Source organism: Martes martes (assembly GCF_963455335.1).
Source record: "Martes martes genome assembly, chromosome: 4".
NCBI lineage: Eukaryota > Metazoa > Chordata > Mammalia > Carnivora > Mustelidae > Martes > Martes martes.
The window spans coordinates 98,357,368-98,377,458 of record NC_137891.1 but is presented as its reverse complement, the minus strand read 5'-3'; the positions used below and the strand labels follow the sequence as shown (position 1 = coordinate 98,377,458).

Sequence of the window (20,091 nt, the reverse complement as noted above, 5' to 3'; positions counted from 1 at the left end):
TTGAGAGGGAGACAAGCATTATTATAAATTAATGTTGCCAGTGATTAACATTTGATATTTTAAACACGCATTCACCTCAGAGGAAAGAAATCCTCTTTAATTAATGTGGCCGGATGGTGTGCGTCTTCCCATCTGGAGCAGGGGTTGCAGAAAATCTCTGGGTATAGCTTCAGGCAAAGATCTGGTGGAAGAAAATTAGTGAACCCTGAAAATAAGTGAACCCTACAAAGATTAGCTTGTTGTCCTGCCTCTGTAGGCTGAGACCATCAGGTTTGGGCATCCTGCTCTTCCTTGTCTCTGTCCATCCTCTCTGTGCCTCCTGCTCCAGCTCCTGGGCTCGGCTAGAAAAACCACTGGAGGGCTTCATTGGAAGCCCTGTGAGTCCCAGCCTTCTCTTTTTGTCAGAGCTCTGCTCATAAACCACGTGACTTCCTATCAGAGCCCGCCGCTGAAGGTCTTGTCTGCACACTTGACTTATTTTGTCTGCGTGGTATCAGAATAAAGGGTCACCTTTATTTGAAAGTCGGTACATTTCCCCCAGAGGCAGCATTTTCTGCATCTCTCGAAAAATGGAAAGTTCTGGCATCCCTGCATTGGGTTCCCACAGTGGCATGGATGAACTGGTGGTTGGGGTAGCCAGTCATTGGTGGGAGTGTAGACATTCCCTGAAACCGCCACTCGTGGGGGCCTCCGCCACACCTGCCTCTGGGTTTGCCTCGGATCTGCAGATAATGTGTTGGGTTTACAGAGTGTTGGCATGCATTGTGCTGAACAATTTTTTTTTTTGGAAAAGAATGAAATTAATGGAAAATTTCTATTTTTTGAAGTTTACTTTAAAAATTAGAATCTGAAACACAATAATCAGAATCATGGAGGCTCCTATTATGTTATGTTCATTTCCTTCATTTGTAGAATATGGGTAATAATACCGACTCTGAATACTTTTGGTGATGATTGGAGAAGAGCATAATAAAAGGAGCTGGTGATTTTTGAGTGCCTGCTGTCTACCAAGCCCTTTACAGGGCCTCACTGATCATCACAAAAACCCCACGAGGTGGAAGATGCTTGCAGTTGAGCATCATGAGGCTGGCCAATCCCCTAACAAAGGGCCAAGCTGGGGTGTCTGTCACACAGTAGGGCACAGGGTCTGAAGGCCATGGAGTAGACATGGCCAAGTTCTCCAGTTCTGAAAACGCTGTGACTCATGCCCAGGTCCTTCCCTTTCTACAGTGATGCAGGTCCTTGGGAGAAGCGTGCTAGGAAGGGGCAAGTTTTCCCGACGTTCAAAGAGAGGCTGTGACATGCGAAGTCATCCATCTCTCAGAGGGTGAGTTGCAAAGAGAGGTGTATTACATTTTCTATTTGGTTCACCAGAGGGCATTTCTTTTTGTTTATAAGTAAACTTTAATGTTTTCATGGTCAAATAGACGCAACAGAAGAGTTACCCTTTTAAGCCATTTCCCCCCGCCTGTTAAGTCTCCATTTCCCACTCCCTGCCAGCCCCTGGTGACCGTCACTCTGCTTTGGGTCTCTTTGAATGTGATGACTCTGAGGACTCCATAGAATGGGAAATCATACAGGATTTGTGCTTTTCAGATGGGCCTCTTTCACTTGGTATAATGTTCTTTATTTTATTTTTTTTTAAAGATTTTTATTTATTTATTTGACAGACAGAGATCACAAGTAGGCAGAGAGGCAGGCAGAGAGAGAGAGAGGAGGAAGCGGGCTCCCTGCTGAGCAGAGAGCCCGACGTGGGGCTCGATCCCAGGACCCTGGGATCATGACCCAAGCCGAAGGCAGAGGCTCCAACCCACTGAGCCACCCAGGCGCCCCATGGTATAATGTTCTTTAAAAAAAAAAAATTAATTATTTATTTTAGAGGGCATGCACATGAGCTGGGAGAGGGGCGGAGGGAGCCAGAGAATCTCTAGCAGACTCCCCGCTGAGCGAACGGGGATGGGGGTGGTGCCAGGTCCCACGGTCCTGAGAGCACGACCTGAGCCAAAGTCAAGAGCTGGACACTCAACCGACTGAGCCACCCAGGCGCCCCACACTTGGTATAATTCTTAAGGTTCATCCGGATCGTAGCATGTGTCAGAATCTCTTTCTTTTTTCTGGCTGAATGATATTCCATTGCATGTGTACGCCGCAGACTGTTTATCCAGTCGTCCAACTGTGGGCGGAGGCTCGGGGTGCTTGCACCTTTTGGCTAGTGTAGAATGCTGCCATCAACATGGGTGTACGAATATCTTTTTTGAGATTTCGCTTTCAGTGCTTCTGGGTATACATCCAGAAGGAGAACAGCTGGATCATATGGTAATTCCGTTTAATTTTTTTGAGGAACTGCCACACTGTTTTCCGTAGTGGCTGCAAGCAGCAATGTACAATATTGTATATATGTATATACAATATACATTGTATTATGTATTATATATGTGTGTGTATGTATATACAATGTATATACAATATTCATTCTCAGCAACAATATACAACAGTTGCAGTTTCTCCACATTGTTGCCAACATTTGTTATTTTCTGGATTTTTTGATAGCAGCCATCCTAATGAGTGTGAGCTGATAACTTCTCATGGTTTTGAACCTCATTTCCCTGGCAATGAGCGACATTGAGCATCTTCTCACATGTTTTTTGGCCATTGGTACATCTTCTTGGAAGAAATGTCTATTTAAGTCCTTTGCCCCTTTTGTAACTGAGTTATTTGGTTTTTTGTGTCTGTTGTTCAGTTGTAGGAACTCTTGACATTTTCTGGCTACTAACCCCTTATCAGATATTTGATTTGCAAATATTTTCTCCCATCCCATGAGTTGCATTATCACTCTGCCAGGAGTGTCCTTTGATGCAGAAGTCTTTAGTTTTGGTGTAGTCTAATACACTTATTTTCTTTATTTTGTTGCCTATGCTTTTGGTGTCATATATAAGCAATCATAGCTGAATCCCATGTCATGAAGCTTTTGAAGCTGAAATTTTGGATCAGGTCCTCTTCTCCAACTGTTTAATGATTCCTTAAAACTGTATTTATAAAGCAAAACATTCATGATCTCAAGATGTGTGACACTGGTTCTGTTTCATTGTCCTGCAGGGATGCTAGTTCCCCAGGTCCACCTTTAGCGTCACATTTGGGCACTGCCTTGCTTGGTCATGAAGCCTAGGCATGATGGGGGTGGGGGAGCTTGTGCAGGCTCCATTGGGAGAGGACTGATTTCTACCAGAGCACCTTCCCACCCCATTTTTCCTCCCCCTCATTCTACTTCCTTCCTCTTTTCACGCCCCCACCTGAAAAACAGTCCGGAATGGAATTTAGGGCCAGCTGCGTGCCCCCTTCCCCGTGACCTCTGCTGAAGGTCTTTCCCTGGAGCAGGGCCCTGGACTGCTCTGATGCGGTTGGGTTTGTATCTTCCTCCTTCTGGAAGTGCTGGACGCCAAGTGTCAGACTGATAAACGCGGAATTTCTCTGGAGACATGTTTGAGCTATCTCAGTTTTTAAAATCCTTCTATTTAACAATAGTTCCCAATGTAGAGAAGCAGTACAAAGGGTTCCTGCATACCTTCCCCAGACACTATAAATGTTGGCACCTCTCCACATTCGCTTTATTCTCTTTTCTCTCCATGCCCATTTTCTGATCTATGAGAAACCCTGCTAGAACTTACAGACACGCTATTCCTTTACTTCGGTATGTCCCCCAAATCAAGGACATTTGCTTATAATTATTAAAATAAGAACCAGTACAAATATCAAAGCTGGGAAACTGACATCAATACAATACTATTACTTACAATTTTGGCCAAGTCCTCCTCCCCAACTATCTAGTGATTCCTTAAAACTGTGTTTGTAAAGCCAAATAGTCTCAAGATGTGTGATACTGTGATCTAGAGACCGGGCTCCGCCGAGGGCCCGCGTCTGGCATCCGCGCTGTGGGGACTGCCTTGACTCGTTTCCTCCTTCTTCTCATTCCTTTCAGGAAGCTGGATGGGCTTCTCCACTGCTGTTTCCCATAACTAATAATATGATTTCCTGTGTGTAGGGTGGGATCCCAAGAGGACCTGGCAATTCCATGATGCATTGGACTGAGGTTTCCAGGGCTCAGGGTGCTTACTGTTGAACAAATAGAAGTGCATTTTGGGAGGCTGGGAGCTATCCTCTCCCCAAAGTTCTGCTGACCATGGATGGAGGACAGGCCAGTATATCACTCAGAGATCACCGGGGTGGAGGAAGGGAGAAGGGTGGTGTGCAGGTCAGACCTCTGATGCATTTTCCAGGTCTCTACCCTCCCCAGGTCTTTCGCAGTTGAGCCTCTGTTGTTCCTGGGCCCTGCATTAAAGACCCCAGGTCCCCTTCACCTTCAACCTGAGACTCGTCAAGTGTGGACACCGTGTGGCCCTCTTTGCCGACATGCAGAACTTGGATGCTGTGAGCGTCACATGGTGTAGCTGAGAGGAAGGGTGGTCAAGGATCAAACAGACCCAACTTTGCATCCAGATCCACTTGCCATTAGCTGAGTGACCCAGAAGATTCGTCAAGCTGTCCAAGCTCCTGCTTGCTCGTCTGTGACATGGTATTTCAAAGGGCTGGTGCACGGGCACTAGGTAAGCACATGAGACGTGTTATAGTTGTACAACGGGCAATATTTAGAGATACTGATTTATGCTATTTATTTTATTTTATTTGTCAGAGAGAGAGAGCACAGGCAGGCAGAGTGGCAGGCAGAGGCAGAGGGAGAAGCAGCTCCCTGCTGAGCAAGGAGCCCAATGTGGGACTTCATCCCAGGATGCTGGGATTATGACCCGAGCCGAAGGCAGCTGCTTAACCAACTGAGCCACCCAGGTGTCCCTGATTTATGCTTTAAAAACAAAACAAAACAAAACAAAACAAAACAACCCTCTCATTTTCTCCTTTCTCTTTTCCTCAGGAAAGGAAAAGACAATGCTGCTGGACAATGTCAGCAGGGCAGAAAGCAGAGGTGACGTGCAGGACTTCCAGCTGGGATGTTGTGGCCTGAAGCCTACGCCCTAGGGGAACTCAGGGCTCCTCAGAGGGTATAGAAGGAAGAGGTGGGGGGAGGGCAGGGACACAGGTAGGTCCTGAGTGGCGGGGACCTGGAGTCTGCTTCCTGGTGGTGGCCCAGAGGGGTGGCAAGACCAGAGAGGAGGGAATATGTGGCCCGTCCCCGAGAGTAAAACCAAGGCAGCTTCCAGAAGGCTGGGTTGGCTCGGGTGAGGCATGGAGGCAACAGGGGCCCAGGCGAGGGTGAAGAAAAACTACTGAGCACACCCTCCCCCCGCAACCGAAATTTGGCATGCTGGAGAGTCATGGGTGCCAAAGCTCATCTGTGGGGCACTGTGCAAAAATGGCTAAGATTAATTTGCTCCCAACCTGCAGGGACAATACAGAAATTTCTAGAACAGGAAAAGAACTGATGCTTTGTACATACCTGAGGTTCAGACCAACTCCATGCTCTTGGGAATCCCACATTTCGAGGCTGGGAACTGATGTGGAACATTCAAGGTCACACAAGGACAGTCATTTATGACTCAGATTTGTAGAGGTCCTAACTCAGAGCAGCACTGGACTGTCCTTTCTTTGATTGTCCCATGAGCATGTCAGGGTCAGAAAAGGAAATTGAGACGCCAGTATGTAAAGGGCCTTGCTCAAGGGCCATCCCATGGGGCAGACCCAGGACTGAAACCCAAGACAGTCACACGTGCACATTCCAGAAACCATGCTCCCCTGTCACCTGGCTCCTTGCCGTGGAAGATGTTTGTTCCTTTGGATTTTCCCCCATAATGCTTGTCACAGCAGGGTCATACATATGGGATCAGAGCTGTCCCTCCCCCGACTGTAGCCTCCCCAGACATGGAGAGGTGAGCACATAGAAGATGCTCAAGGTGCTGCATTGAAGCGGCTTTGCGGGTGCTTATGTCTGAGTGGAGATCATGGGCGCTGGGGGGCGGGGGGTGGATGTGCCCAGGATAGGTCGTCCTCAGGCCCTGATTGTTCTTTAGCCACTTCTGTGGGCCATCCCCCGGCACAAAGAGTCTAGACCAAGGGGAGTCATCCCCACCTGGTGCTGGGTAGCCCGTGATGAAATCTTATCGTGGTTTTCCTAAAAGCTTTTTGCAGTTCTTGCCCTGCCCCTGTGGATAAGCGGTTCTGACGTTCTGTGCAGTCTGGACAGCACTCCTGATAGAGTGCACTTGAATGCTATTAGAATGATCTTAATCTCGTGAGTAAACACAGAACAACCCGTGCTAAGGGATTTCTGGTTTTTGGCTTCCAGGCTCCCCTTCCAGTGGGAGGGATGGCCAAGCCTGGCTTACCAGGCTCACTGTCAGGAGTGTTTGTCGCTGGGTCAGGCTGGGCCCCCCGGGGAAGCGAAGCAGAGTGCTCCCATGTGGTAGTGTTGACCCCGGAGGGGCCCGGCCCCAGGTGCTGCATGCAGGCAAGCCTGTCCCAAGGGGTACCCCGAGTTCAGCAGGAGTGAGCTAGAAGCAGAACCGCCCCAGACTTGAAATTGCAAACTCATGAGATTCCTATAGCCGGCTGGGCCCCGGGGGGGCAGTGTGGGGTGTCAGACCAGTGCTCTTGTGACAGTTCTAGGTCTTTTTCCTCAGGGGCAAGTCCATCAACCTCTCTGAGTCTCTGTCACCTCACCTGCAGCTCGTCATAAAACAGGGCCCTGCTGGGCCTCCAGAGCAAGACTGTTCATTCACTCCTTTGCTTAACCAAACGTTTAGTGAGTGTCTACTATGTGGTGTGCTCCGAGCTGGCAAGAAAGACCATTCCGATGCAGGGCTGCTGGGCTGGGACACACAGGCCTTCTGAGGAGGGACGAGGATGGCTGGGTGGGGCATTGCCGCGGGAGGGAACCCCATCTGGTGGCCTTCCTAGCTCCCGCCATAAACTCTCAGTTCCCCGTTGTTGGATCTCATCAAATACAGGAAACTTCTGGGTCTGTCCCTCTCTGTGTGCCCCCGTGTCCAGGGCCCACTGCACGCCTGCCTCTTTGGCTACCCAGCCTGCCCTCTCTGTTCCACTTCCTCACTACCCAGATATCTGTCCCACAGGGTGCTGGCGGCCGGCACCATTCTTGCCATCACACATGTGGCCCCAAAGCCCCTGTCTGCGTCTTGATTTGATCCTGACTTTCCAGTTTATGGCCTCCCCTCACCCTGGGATGTGGTTTTCTCTACCCCATCTGCGGCTGAGCCTTTTGTTTCCCTTTCTGCCCTGTTTCTCTCTCAGGGGGCTGCCTCCTTATCACGAAGCCCTGCATATATGCTTCTGAGAGGCTCAGACCAGGGGACTGACTCGTGGTCTCACCTGTCGCTGAAATCTGACCATGGTGCCCTGTCTTCCTCCTTCCCCTCTGTGTGTGGCACACGTCTGCCTTCCCTGTTCACTTCCGCCAGTCCCCCCTCCCTCCCAGTGCTCATGGGGATCTGGCATCTACCCCTCACCTTCCCAACACCTTCTAACATGGAACCGGGGGACACAGCCCAGACAGTGCAGGAGTCTTGGGCCTGCCGTCTTTCTTAGCCAGGGTGACAGGTTGAAGAAGTACTCTCTGCCGCAGGGGTAGACGGAGTGCTCCCTGGAAGGTGAGTCTGGGAGCACCGAGCTGGAGATGCCTGGACAGGACAGGCTGCGGGCTCCCTGTGAAGTCAGGCCCAAGGCGGAGAGGCAGTGAGGGCAGGAGAGGGGTCTGCTGCCAAGGTGGAACATGAGATGGGATTCTGGTGGTGGCCCCACCTGTGTTAGCTCAAGACGTCCCATCTGGAAGGGGAAATCAGGTCATGAAGGCTGCTGTGACCCTTCCCAGACTAAAGATCAAGCATGTGTGTCCTTTGGCTTTGAAGTCCCGTGGGGGTGGAGTCTGGGGCCCCTATCGCAGTGGTTATTGGGTACTTAATGTGTTTGTGGAGCAGCCTGAAGTCAAGGGGTCATCTCTGCAGCCCAGGCTTGTAGCCAGAGCAGACCCAGGACCCTCTATAAAGGCTGTGGGAAGGAGGACTGGCTCCAGCAGTGGCCAGCCCACGGTCCAGGATGAGGTGCCTCGTGGTGCTCCTTGCAGTCCTCGCCCTTTCCCAGGGCAGTGGGATCTCCAGGTGGGTATCAGGCGCCCTGGGAGGGGAAGGGCGTCACATGAACTTGCTCTGGGGGGGTGTCTCCCGGTTTTCCACCTGTCCCCGCGGCCATGCGGGTTCCCAGGAGAGTCTCGCCTTTGCGTTTGGACCTTTCCCTCATAGTCTGCCCCGCCACTGCAGGGGTGGTGAGCAGCAACACAGGGTCGGACGGGCAGCCTGGGAAATGAAGGGTGTGGGTTCTGGGGTCAAACTGCCTGTGATCTGATCCCTAGCTCCATCACTAACCTGGCTCCCTGTGCCCTGTTTCCTCTTTCATTGTAAAATCAGGATAACAGAAAGCATCTCTCTCTCAGGGGTGTCGTGAGGAGTATATGAGTTGGTATTTGTCAAATGCTTTGAGCAGTGCCTGGCACATGATAAAAAAGCTATGTATGCATTTCTTTGACAAAATAAGTTTCTCTCTATGGGCGAAATTCCCAAGTTCTCTTCCAAAACTAATAACTGATCATTTTTATTTGATACTTTTTTGGGAAATAATTAAAAAAATCTCTCCACCCAACCTGGGGCTCGAACTCATGATGCCAAGATCAAGAGTCACCTGCTCTACTGACTGAGCCAGCCAGGTGCCCCGTAACTAATATTTCTTGAGCTGCTTTTTGCTGGGTGCACTATTCTTCCTGGATTTGGGAGATACTATTATTTGTATTTTACAGATGAGGCAGCTGTTGTTTGAGGAGGGTCCCTGAGCTATCCAAGGCCGCATGGTTCATAGTGGAGGAGCTAGGACTTGGTCCCAAGTGGACTTACATTTTTGCCACAAAATCACCTTATTTCCAGTTCCCAGCCTTGAGCCCCATCAAGCCATGAGCCTGGGGAGACCTGAATCCATCCCTGGGAAGCTGGATCCCTGAAAAGGGGCCAGGGGGCTTTGACAAGTCAGAGCTCCTTGTGTCTTGAAAGGGAAGTTTTTTCTAACCAGGCTTCGGGTGGTTTCAGGGCAGCGACTGGACAGCACTGGAAGTGGAGGTTTCCATGGTGGTTGGAACCTCCCGGTTCTTGGCGTGGGGCAGTGGGCTGGCGGCGTCCCTCTGAGGGAGGTTCTCTGGGGCCTCATGCTGGACACAGCAGCTCAGTGGAGAGGCAGCTGACCCTGTGGGAGTCACCAGGCCTTCCGCGAGTGGATCCTGAGCTGACTGGGAACAGGAGCCCAGCAAACAGAACCCTTTGGGGACCAGGACATGGGGACACAGGAAATGGCAACTGTAGGATTGGGCCCAGGAGCCTCTTTCCTTTTGGGCTTATGTCCTTTTTTATCATCAGAGACAAAAGCTGAGAAATGTCTTAGGGCCTTTTATTTCTGTTGGGTCCTGGCTGAAGTCACACTTGAGGGCTGGGGAAGGGACGTACCAGAAAGAGAGACCACAAGTCCCGTACAGGGCTGTTCCAACTGGGATCTGTTTGGATTGTGAACAACATGAGAAAACCCATTTTCTCTGAGGGTCTTAGATCTCCTGCCATTTTCTTACTCTCCAAGCCCTTTCATAGCTGTGGTCTCCACTTGTCCTCTTGTCCTTAAATCAGCCCCGCAGAGGAGGACCGCATAGCCCTTAGAACGGGAGGGACACCAGGGTCATCAGCCTGCATTACTTCAACCTATAGGAGGGGAAACTAGGAGCCAGAGAGGTGAAAGCCAGAAGAAGTTCGTCAAAGGTGGGGATGGAAAATGGCTGGAAAGGAAGGAGGTCACCCGTTTTGCAGAGATGGAGGTGAAGCTCAGAGGACCTTGGGGGGCTACCGAAGGTGCCACAGACTGCAAAGCAGGGTCTAGAACCCTTCCGCTGATCTCCCTCTCAATTCTCTCCTACGATTTGCTTCCATCATCCAACACCTAAACTCTATCAGAAGGTCCTCTATCCTGAGGACCACACTCTGTGCTGAACCCTCTGAAGAATTTCCACACACATTAGGTTACCCAGAGTGCCAATCACAGGGGTCGCAAAGGAGGAGCATTTTCAGAGTGTGGGGGACATCATTTCCTCTCCAGAGAGCGTGCTTCCAGATGGCAGAGACTGTACTTGTGGGCCCCAGGCAATGTCTGGCCCATAGTAGGGAAGCAGCAAGAATTCGGAGACTGAATGAATGACATTATGTTTCTCAAACCTCGGAGTTGGGGAACTCATGAGCAGGCTATAAAATCCATCCACCGAGTCTCCATCAGCATTGAGAAAAGAGAAAGGACTGGGGAACACCAGAGTGTATTACATTTGGTAAGGGTAGGCACGGACTTGTGAACTGATGTAAAATTTAATTTTTCCTTTGAGTTACGATTTAAAAAATGTGGGGAAGTAGCTTACAGAACCTAGAGCCTCTGGGCACTTCTCTGAGGCTGGGCAGCCCTGAGGAGATGCCCACTGGCATCACTAATTCTTCCCTGTCTCCTCAGGGTCCCTCTATACAAAGGCAAGTCGCTGAGAAAGGCCCTGAAGGAGCATGGGCTCCTGGAGGACTTTCTGAAGAAGCACCCGTATTCCATCAGCAAGAAGTACTCCAGCCTAGCGAAGGTGGCCAGCGAGCCCTTGACCAACTACCTGGACGTGAGTGGCTCTCCCCTCCCCTTCCAATAATGCTTCTCGCACAGAGTGTGCTGGACGCCTTCTCCTGGCCCCTGCCTCTTTCCCCTTCTAGAAATCAGGAAGTCCTGTGGGCTGCGGAGGCCGTCCCCCTGCCCCTCAGTCAGCTCCACACAGGGCCAGCAGCCCGGGCAAAGGCGAGGCTCTGAAGGTCACTGCCGGAAGGGTCTGAGCTCAGGCGACCTGCAGACATCCCTCGGGGGCACATGATCTGCTCCCAGGTGTACCCCCATGCCTGTCTTTCCCAGCGCCGGTGACCCATGTCTGGGCTCAGCAGGGATGGGGTTCTGGTGCCCGTCTGCAGCCGCCCAGGACATGACAGGAACGCCCCTTGCGCGCTCTTCCTTCCTGGAGCCTGTCTCCCCCTCATCTGTCACTCTTGGCAGTAAGCAGCCAGCCTTGTCTCTCTTGTGAGCTTGTTGCCTTATCTAGGTCATGCTCAGCCCTGTCCCGACCCTAAGTTCTGACACCTGGGGAGGCTGGCAAGGAGGGGTGGCGCGGACAGTTTGGGTCGGGACCCGGGGTCTGTACTTCCCTGGTGTCCCTTCTCTATGTCTCTGCCCCTGGCAGGCGGGGCCCAGTCTTCCTACCAGGGAGAGGTGATGTTTTGATCTAACGTCTGCTTCTGGGGCTGATTCTCGCAGCAATTGTAGGGCTTATGGGAGGGACAGACCAGCGCAGCTGCACGGAGAGGAGCCCAGTGTGGCGGTTGGAGATGAAGAACCCTCCCCAGTAACCCTCATTCCCCTCTCTTCCCTTGTTCTTCATGCCAAGCATTGACCCGTATCCCTATGCTCTACTCCCCGCCCCTAACCTCGTGCTGTCTGTCCCCAGTGTCAGTATTTTGGGAAGATCTACATCGGGACCCCACCCCAGGAATTCACCGTGGTGTTTGACACTGGCTCCTCTGACCTCTGGGTGCCTTCTGTCTACTGCAAGAGTTACGCCTGCCGTGAGTGACCTCCCTTTCCAACCCGCCCCTCCAGGCTCTGACCCCAGGGCTGCTCTGCCAGCCCTGCGTAGTGAAAAGAGAAGGCTGGCCTCTTTTGGAGCCTACTCTGGAAGTCTGTGAATTTCAGTGACATCCACAGATGATTATAGAGGCCTGGCTACTTTGGACAAAAGATGTTAAACGCCCCCAGGCAGAGATGGGGTCAGGCTTCATGTTTTAAATGCCAGAAATCAAGGTCAAGTGTTGGTCCTGTGGATTCTGGCTGCATTGGAGGCTACATTGGGGGATTTTGTGTCTTTTTTTTTTTTAAAGATTTTATTTATTTATTAGACAGACAGAGATCACAAGTAGGCAGAGAGACAGGCAGAGAGAGAGAGAGAGAGAGAGAGGAGGAAACAGTCTCCCTGCTGAGCAGAGAGCCCTATGTGGGGCTCGATCCCAGGACCCTGGGATCATGACCTGAGCTGAAGGCAGAGGCTTTAACCCACTGAGCCACCCAGGCGCCCCTACATTGGAGGATTTTGGACAAAAGGTTGGGTCTGCCTGGGAACAAGGAGCGGGCTTGCTTGGATTCTGGCCACCGCTCTTGCGTTGCAGGGTGCTGGGGGGAACATGGGTGCAGGAGCACTCGCTTTGACATTCCCAGCCTCCCGGTTGTGCCCCATCTCCTTGCTCTGCCCCTCCCACTGCCTGCAGCTTGAGAAGGTGTGCAAATCACGGGTCAAATGTGTAAATCACCAGCTGGAAATTAGGGGAGCTTAAGTTCTTTATTTTTTAAGAGATTTTATTTATTTGAGAGAGAGAGCAGAGAGCACAAGCTGGGGGAGCAGCAGGCAGAGAGAGAAGCAGGCTCCCCGCTGAGCAGAGAGCCCGATGTGGGGCTCGATCCCAGGACCCTGGGACCATGACCCGAGCCAAAGGCAGACGCTTAACCAACTGAACCACCCAGGTGCTCAGTATTTACTTATTTATTTAGCCTCTATCAGGAGCCAAGGCACACTGCTGACCCTCCTTGGGTCTTTGGTTCTCCCTTCTATAAAATGGGGCTGGAATATGCCAGAAGGTTCTGGGAGAATGAAGTCACCGGGCCTATCATTAGTGATGAATAAACGTTTACTACATGGTACTAACTGATTTCTCCAACAATCCTGGGAAATTGGTGCCCTTGTTACCCCCTTTACCAGAGAAGGAAACAAAGTTCAGAGAATAAAAGAGTCTTGCCTAAGATTACAAAGCTGGAGAAAGTAACAAGTCTATGGAAACCCCAGGAATGACTTTTTTCTTTCTTGTTTGGTTTGGAAGCTACGCAGGTCGCTCTGGGGTTCCGAGAGCTGGGTCGAGCAGCAAAGGATAATTTTCCTTATTAAACCCCGGGGGATCAAGGCGGGGGGGGGCTGCTTATTTTCTGCAGTGAGAATGATTAGTATGTAGACCCCATTTCTTACAAGGCCTAGTGAGGATCTCAGCCCTGGCTGTTACTGTCAAGGGCAAGAAGGTTCTACAGGCCTCACTAACCCTGGGTCTGTGTTTCAGAAAGCCATCACCGCTTCGACCCGGCCAAGTCCTCCACCTTCCAGAACCTGAACGAGCCTCTATCTATCCAATACGGCACCGGCAGCATGCAAGGCTTCCTGGGCCTTGATACCGTCACTGTGAGTGGGGCTTGGGGCCAGCCGGGGCTCACTTTTCTTTCCCCAGTGGCTGCTCTGCCTCCCATCCACCCAGACTCTGGCGGGCTGCACCTCCAGCCGGGGTGGAGAGGTCCTTTGCGTCCTGTCCATGCACCCCCCCGACCCCGACCCCTGGTGGGGGGCTTGGTGGGTAGGGATTCTGAGAGTGATCTTAACTGGCGGGGACTATGGCTCATCCCTCCCTCCTCTTCTTCCCAGGCCAGCCCCTGGAGTTCCCCCTGAGAGGCTTCTCCATGCCCAGTTTCCACCTTCCCCATCCTCTTTCATCTGTCCTTGCCATAGTTGGTTCCGAACCCTGAGCCTGTGCCAGCTCCCCAGTGTCGCCTGTGGGGTCTCACTGTAAACTGAGTTCTTAGGAGGGAACGATTATCCCCATCATGCAGACGAGGAAACTGAAGCTCCCAGGAACTGGTCTCTTGCCTGAAGTCGCACAGCTGGTGGCTGGGAGCTGAGTGTCAGAGCTGAACTTAGTACATAGTACTAAGTACTATGTAAATATAGTACTAAGTACTATGTAAGTAGTACATAGTACTAAGTACTATGTAAATATAGTACTATGTAAATATGTACTATAGTAAATATATTTACTATGTAAATATAGTACTAAGTACTATGTAAGTAGTACATAGTACTAATTAGTACATAGAAGGGCTCAGAACTAGGTTCTTGCTTTCCTTCCTCACCCACTATCCAAGGTTCAAAGTCAAGCAGCATCCCCTGGGGCTTATTACTTCCATCTTCCTTGAGCTCTTCCCGGGCCTGGCTGAAGGCTCTTTTGCTTTAAGCCCAAAGGGACCCAGTTCTTCTCTGCTGACGGCCCTCTTCTCAGGCTTGTCCATTGGTAGGGCAAGTGCCCACCCAGCTCAGGCCTCCCCAGGGGTCATTGCCAGACAGTGGAGGCCCCAGAGCCGCTGGCTGAGGTGGCCCCAGCAGACAGGGCCCCGGGGAAGGTGAATCTCCTTCCCTGTGTCCTCCTTCCTCTGAGGCCTGGAGCCGCTGGTTTTCTTTTCTGCTGTTCTCGGTTCAGGGGGAAATCCCACGTCTTCATGGAGGGGCTGGCCCGAGCCTGGTGGCCTCAGCCGTGGGGCGTCGGGTAGCCTTCTCCTGCCCCCCTGGGATGGCGGTAGGAGAGAAAACCACGGGGGTCAGGCCCCCCCACCTCAGCAGGCTCACATGGAAATGAGGACAAGTTGGGGTATTGGAGGAGGAGAAAGAAGATAGGCTTGGGCAGAGGAGTTCAGGTCAAGGGCTCAGAGGTATGAGATCAGGTGAGCACGTGAAGGGACTCTCAGACAAAGGCATCCTCCTGAGCGCCATTGGGGGCCTCTGGAGGGTCCTCGCAAGGGGTGACGTGACTGGACGTCCATTTTCAAAGCTCACTTTGGCTGCGTGTGTGGCGGGTGGTTTGGCTATAAGGGGACAGAGTGGAAGCTAGAGGCCCTGTGAGCTCAGAATTGGGGGGGTGGGCTCAGCAGCCTTCCAGGGAAGTGGGCAGATTAACAGGAGAGCTGGAGGGAGAGCTAGCCTAGCACGGCGCCATTAATGTCCAAAGGCCAATCATTTCCTAAATGCTTGATACGGGTTCAGCGTTCATATTATACGGGCCTAAGCATTGCCTTGAGACGCAGATGTTATTACTCCATTTAACAGATGAGGGGAGGTCGGCTCGGGGAGGGGCTTGTACAAGGTCACACCGTCAGCATGCAACAGAGCAAGGGTGCACAGCTAGGTCCATTGGATGCTAAGGGAGTGCATGTTCTCTCTGCCCTTCGTGCTGTCCCCAGCTGTTCCCTGGCAGATGCCCCAGGTGTCACCGATGGTAGGGCTGCAGGTTGGCAGAGGGCCTTGAAGCATCCCTCAACCCATCCCCTTCTCTGGGCTCACCCCCCAACTTCTGCACGTGAGCACTGCTGTCTGCACCCTTTACTGTGTCCTCTCTTCCTCCTTCCCTGGCCTTGCCAGGGTCGTTCCTTCATGACCACGGTGCAGAGCTGGGAAACGAGGGTTTTTCTTCTTTTAAGCTCACATGACTGCACTGACCATAGGAGGGCAGGTGAGCCGCCTTGCTCCAAGTCTGATCCCGATGCAGGCCTGCCCCGGGATCTTCCTGCCTCTGGCCAAAGGCCCCTGGTGGAGGTCTCTCGGCTTCTCTTGCAGGTCTCCAATATCGTGGATCCCCAGCAGACCGTGGGCCTGAGCACCAAGGAGCCTGGCAACGTCTTTACCTATTCCGAGTTCGACGGGATCCTGGGGCTGGCCTACCCCACTCTGGCCTCTGAGTACTCAGTACCCGTGTTCGACAACATGATGCAGAAGCACCTGGTGGCCCAAGACCTGTTCTCTGTGTATTTGTCCAGGTAGGAGCCGCCCCCACACAGGGCCAGACTTCCAGGGCCTAGCAAGGTCTCTTGGCCGAGGAGTGACTATCCATTTGGGACACTGCAATTCAAGAATCATGGCTAGAATCCAAGCAAACCCTCTCCCTGTTTCCAGGCTGACCCAACTTCTTGTCCAAAAGCCTTCAATGTAGCCTCCAATGCAGCCAGAATCCACAGGACCAACACTTGACCTTGATTTCTGGCATTAAACGCCCCCATCTCTGGCTGGGGGTGTTTAACGTCTTTTGTCCGAAGTGGCCAGGCTTCCGTAATCATCTGGGGATGTCACTGAAATTCACAGACTTCAAGTAGGCTCCAAAGGAGGCCAGTCTTCTCCTTTTTCTATGCAGGAAACTGAGGTGTGGGAGGGACGGTCACACTGGGAACTGGTGGCTGAGTCACATCTGGAGCCCAGTCTGGTGCTCCCTGCTCTGTCTTCCTGCAGCTCAGCAGGACAGAAGGGTGGGTGGCGGAATGGGGAGAAGAGTGCCACACTCAGGAGAAGGAAGGTGTTGGGCAACCGAGGTCAAGGGCACCCAGGCGAGGGGTACATTGGTGCATTCATGCATTCATTTGCTCAACCAATATTTATAGGCTGCTACGATGTGCAAGTGCTCTGGCAGAAGAAGGGGATACATTAGCAAAACAGACAAACTGGGAGTTAACTTTCTAGTTGGGGGAGCAGACAACACACAATTACACAATTTTGCTTATAGTTGTGGGAAGGGCACTCACTGCAGGCAGATCTGGGTGCCGGGAAAGCTTAGTGATGAGGGAAGCCCTGTCTGGTGGAGGTGCGTGTGCAGGGCAGGCGGGGAAGCTTCTCTGAGGCACACGTGGGAGCTCCCCAGGTGAGACAGAGGATAGCACGCTGCAGGCAGTGGCAACAGCATGTGCTAGGGCCCGGGGGCAAGACAGAGCTTGCTGCGGGGTCTAGGAACTAAAAGCAGCTGGGTGGGAGCAGGTGACACTCGTGTGCCTGTGCTTCCTGGCTGCGAGGAAAGCCCCAGAAGGAACAGAGGGGTAGGGGATGGCAATTTTAATCCAAAGTCTGTAGGACTTGGTTGAAGACCCTTTTCCCTATTGTAGCTGAAGGATGGGGACAGGGGCTGGGCACAGGATGACAGTTATGGGTTGCCCCAGCCAAGCCTAAGGGTCATATGAACTGCGTGATGGTGGTTCCCGCCTCCCCTGCCCCCTGCAAGCTGCAGATGCTGCCTCAGTTTGGGGGCGGAGGCGCTCAGAGAGCAGATGCTCTTATCAGGGAAAAGCCCCAAAGATCAGGGAGGTGGGAGAGCTCACTTAGAGCCTGCAGGGAGGAGGTGGGGGTCAAGGGCAGGGAGGATGGTGGGACTAGGTTTCAGCTGCCTCTGCCTCCTTCCCACCATGTGGGGCTGCGGCTCCTCCTCTCCAAGCCAGGGTGTCCGAGGGCCACCATATGCCTTTCCTTGGTTTCAGGAATGGCCAGGGGAGCATGCTCACGCTGGGAGCCATTGACCCATCCTACTACACAGGCTCCCTGCACTGGGTGCCCGTGACCGTGCAGGAGTACTGGCAGTTCACTGTGGACAGGTGAGTGAGCAGCAGCGCTGGCTCCAGGGGAGGGGGACGCTCGTGAGGCTCCAAGAAGGACCGCAGCACAGGCTCTTGTAAGCCCGGCCCATCAGATTCTGAGCTGGACCCTTGCAAGGCCAGTGAGCTGTCAGCGAGAACGCTGACACTCCCCACGGCTTTATTAGTAAGAGTAAGAGTGCTGCACTTTCTGAGCCCTTACCACCTGTAGACATTGGGCTGAGTGACAACAGGATGGTCTCGTTCACTCCTCGCTGAAACCCTAGGAGGTGGGGGCCACGCTAGTATCCTCATTTTATAATTCACTAACGTGAACCTCATGACAGTCCATCGGTGAGGTCAGGGAAGGGGTTGTTAATGTACCCATTTTGTGGATGAGAAGCCCAAGGTCAAGAAGGATGATAATTTGCACAAGGCCTGCAGCAAGTGAATGGCGGGGAGAAAGCTTGACACGGGAGCTTTAGGCATCCAGTGCTGGACTTATTCCACCCTTAGTGCACGTGACGTCCGTGGTTTTGAAAAAAGATTGATTTGTGTATTTGAGGGTTGGGGAGCGGCGGAGAGTCCTAAGCTTGGGCTCTCCCCTTCCTGAGGATCCTGGCAGGGGAGGATGGGAGGGACCAGGGACAGGGGCTGAATGCTGGACTCACCACGAGGCTGTCCTCTCTGCACTCTGCAGGGTTACTATCAATGGCGTGGTGGTGGCCTGTGATGGTGGCTGTCAGGCCATCCTGGACACAGGTACCTCCATGCTGGTTGGGCCCAGCAGTGATATCCTCAACATCCAGACAGCCATCGGAGCGACACAGGACCAGTATGGTGTGGTAAGGCCAGGCCCATTTCCCCTGGGGTGTCTCAGGAGGCCTTCCCCGTGGGCTTTCAGCCTGGCCCACTGTGGCTGTTGGGACTCTTCCATCTCACACAGAGGCCGAGGTCTGGCCTCCTGTCTTCCAGGAGGTTCGTGCATCCCTGACTCACTGAGCTCTGCTCTACCCCATTTTTCCTCACCCACACACGGGTCTCCTTGCTTCCCTGACTGCTAAGTGCTCCCGGGGTCCTGCGGGGAGCACCGACTGAGCCTGGAGGGGAAACACGGAGACCAATCCCCCTTTGTCTCAAGCTGGGGCTGTTCCTGCCTTGGCTGACAGGAGGTCCCACTCAGTGTAACTCTCCTGAGGCCTGAGGGCCTCCCTAGAGTCCTCTGAGTGGGGAGGCCTCTCCCCACCAATTCCAGTGCAGAGGAAGGGGTCCTGCCTTGGCCTTTCTCTGCCTCATCGAGCCCGATCAGATCTATTGCCCATCTGAGATGACTTTCCTCTGGTCTTCAGTTTGACATCAACTGCGGGAGCCTGAACAGCATGCCTGATGTGGTCTTTGAGATCCACGGCCAAAAGTACCCTCTGCCCCCCTCCGCCTACACCAGCACGGTAGGAGCTCTTGGGAGAAGAAGCCTGGGTTCACCTAGCCCACCCCCCCCCCACTCTCTCCTGGGAAGTCAGCCGGTTGGAAAGTGGTGTGCAGGAGGGGCAGTTAGACAAACTGGCCTTTCTGAGCAGGGCCCTGCTGTCCTCGGGCCTCCCCTGTGGCCACTGGAGCCTCATGCTGAGAGAAATGGGTCAGACAGAAAGGACAGAGTCCGGGCAGCCTGTGGGAGGGTTGGGTAGGCTGGACCACAGTCCCTGGGGAACCTCCACGCACTGGTCTGGCTTCTAAGCCCAGGGGCCTGGAGCGTTCTCTAGGACTTTTGTAGGTAGCCTGGGCTTTGTGGGGACCCAGCCCTTATCCCCTCCGACCCACTGGCCTCAGCTTTGACCTAGCCCTGAGCACACACAACTGGCACAACTGGCAAGGCCTTGGGTCCCCAGGCCTGGGCCGGCTGGTCAGCAGGGCAGTAGGTGCTGAATGAAGGGGGGGTGCTGGAGAGGACAAGTAAGGGGGACTGGGGTAAGGGGACCCCACTGAGTGAGCTTGCATGAAGTTGCTTGATTTTCTGAATATCCATTTCTTCATCTATCGAGTGGGATGAATCTGATACTCGTCTGCCTCCCCTGGAAGGTGATTTCAAGGATGAGAGGAAGTGCAAGCTGGGAGAGGGACTGCGGGGGGTGGGAGGCTGGGCCACCCACAGACATGGTGACCCGGCTTGGGCCCAGCTTCATCTCAGCCTTGCCTCTCCCAGGATATGGGCTTCTGCTCTAGCGGTTTCCAAGGTGAAGGTGATTCCCAGCTGTGGATCCTGGGGGATGTCTTCATCCGCGAGTACTACAGCGTCTTTGACAGGGTCAACAACCGCCTGGGGCTGGCCAAGGCCATCTGATGGCACCGCTGAGCACGGACCAGGGATGCGTGCCCCAAACACGCATGCGCACGCCCCACCCCCACACCTGCACACATACAGATCAGGTTTTCAGGTGCATGTTTCAATAAATACCATATCTCTGCAAAGCGTGGCTTCTGTTGGGCCAAAGCCCTACGCCGCTATGGGGGTGGGGACATGGCATCACATGGTGTCCGGCAGCACTGGGGCTACATGGGTGGGAGAGGGTTGGAGACACTGTTGTTGGGCGGAGACCTTCACAAAGGATTTGGCCACTTCAAGCTTAGGTCAGGTAAAAGCAAGACATGTCTTGTCTTTGAATTCTTCCACTCTCGATCTTTCTGGGGAAACGGTGCAGTAGGAGAGAACTTTGCAGGAGGAGGCATGTACCTGAAGAAGGTTTGTACCTGGGGATTAAGGGCTTGGGGTACAGGCCTGGATAGAGAACATTG

At 52.9% G+C, this 20,091-nt stretch overlaps 1 protein-coding gene across 1 annotated transcript; it reads left to right on the top strand.

Annotated features, from left to right (window-relative positions):
* Positions 1 to 8,058: 8,058 nt before the first annotated feature.
* On the top strand, positions 8,059 to 19,639 carry LOC308341803 (chymosin-like; the record flags this gene model as incomplete). The annotated part of the gene is made up of 9 exons (XM_080801813.1): positions 8,059 to 8,120; positions 10,543 to 10,693; positions 11,564 to 11,681; positions 13,215 to 13,333; positions 15,530 to 15,729; positions 17,209 to 17,322; positions 18,002 to 18,146; positions 18,651 to 18,749; positions 19,502 to 19,639. 9 exons carry the CDS (start codon positions 8,059 to 8,061, stop codon positions 19,637 to 19,639), a joined length of 1,146 nt encoding a protein of 381 aa, XP_080657939.1.
* Between the last annotated feature and the right edge of the window lie 452 nt (positions 19,640 to 20,091).